The 891-nt window shown below is 36.0% G+C and overlaps 1 protein-coding gene across 1 annotated transcript in view; it reads right to left on the bottom strand.

Annotated features, from left to right (window-relative positions):
- Positions 1-10: 10 nt before the first annotated feature.
- The window catches only part of LOC101359335 (adhesion G protein-coupled receptor E2-like), a gene marked incomplete at its 5' end in the record, with an annotated part of 43,507 nt that continues 42,626 nt past the window's right edge, over positions 11-891 (bottom strand). The window contains 1 exon segment of the mRNA XM_023724729.1: positions 11-401. Coding sequence (XP_023580497.1) covers positions 351-401 — 51 coding nt within the window.

Genomic DNA, 891 nt, shown 5'->3' with positions numbered 1-891 from the left:
AAGGATTATACTGAACATTTCATTCCTCTCTTATGCTATTTTAAGAAAGCCCTTTGCGGCTGGTTTTCCTGGTTATATAAATTCAGCTTGAGGAAGAATTTTTGTAAGGAGATTAAAGCAGAGGGCTTAATTCAAGGCAACTGGGATAATGGGTCATATTTCCTTGACTGTCCTGGGAGTTAGCCGGCCATACAGTATGGTGCAAAAAACTCAAATTCTTCAGCAACTGAGGGTCAAATATTCCGTTCATATTTGCTCCCACAATGCTGCCATGAAGAGTTACTAGTAAAAAGATAAAAATATCCTTTTTTCAGACTCTTGGCTCAAAGTATGACAGTTCAATACTTTCCTCATTTTCCAGGAGACAAGATCATCTGGTTTAGCTGTTCATCATAATTCTCCTGAGAAAGAAGATGTGAAAAATGATGCTGTGTTAAAGAAGTTTAAGGTTTGTACACTGGGAGTTATAAAACATTGCTGAAAAAAGTTAGAGAATACCTAAATAACTTGAAATACATCCCATGCTTGTGGATCAGAAGACAATGCCATTAAGATGGCAGTATTCCCCAAATTGATCTACAAAATTCCAGTTAACATTTTGTGGAAGAAATTGACAAGCAGATGCTAAAAAATATATGGAAATGCAAGGGACCCAGAATAGACAAGACAATCTTGAAAGAGAAGAATCAATTTGGAGGACTCACGCTTCCTGATTTCAAAGCTTATTACAAAGCTACAGTAATTAAAGTAATGTGGTACTGGCATAAGGATAGAGCAATGGAATAGGATCAAGTATCCAGAAGTGAACCCTTATATTTATGGTCAATTAATTTTCAACAAGGATGGGAAGACAATTCAATAAGGGAAAGAACTCTCTTTTCAACAAATGGT

This window comes from Trichechus manatus, unplaced genomic scaffold (genome assembly GCF_000243295.1).
Source record: "Trichechus manatus latirostris isolate Lorelei unplaced genomic scaffold, TriManLat1.0 scaffold00258, whole genome shotgun sequence".
NCBI classification, from domain to species: domain Eukaryota; kingdom Metazoa; phylum Chordata; class Mammalia; order Sirenia; family Trichechidae; genus Trichechus; species Trichechus manatus.
The sequence above is the reverse complement of the archived record's forward strand: the minus strand, read 5'-3'. Positions and strand labels throughout refer to the sequence as shown.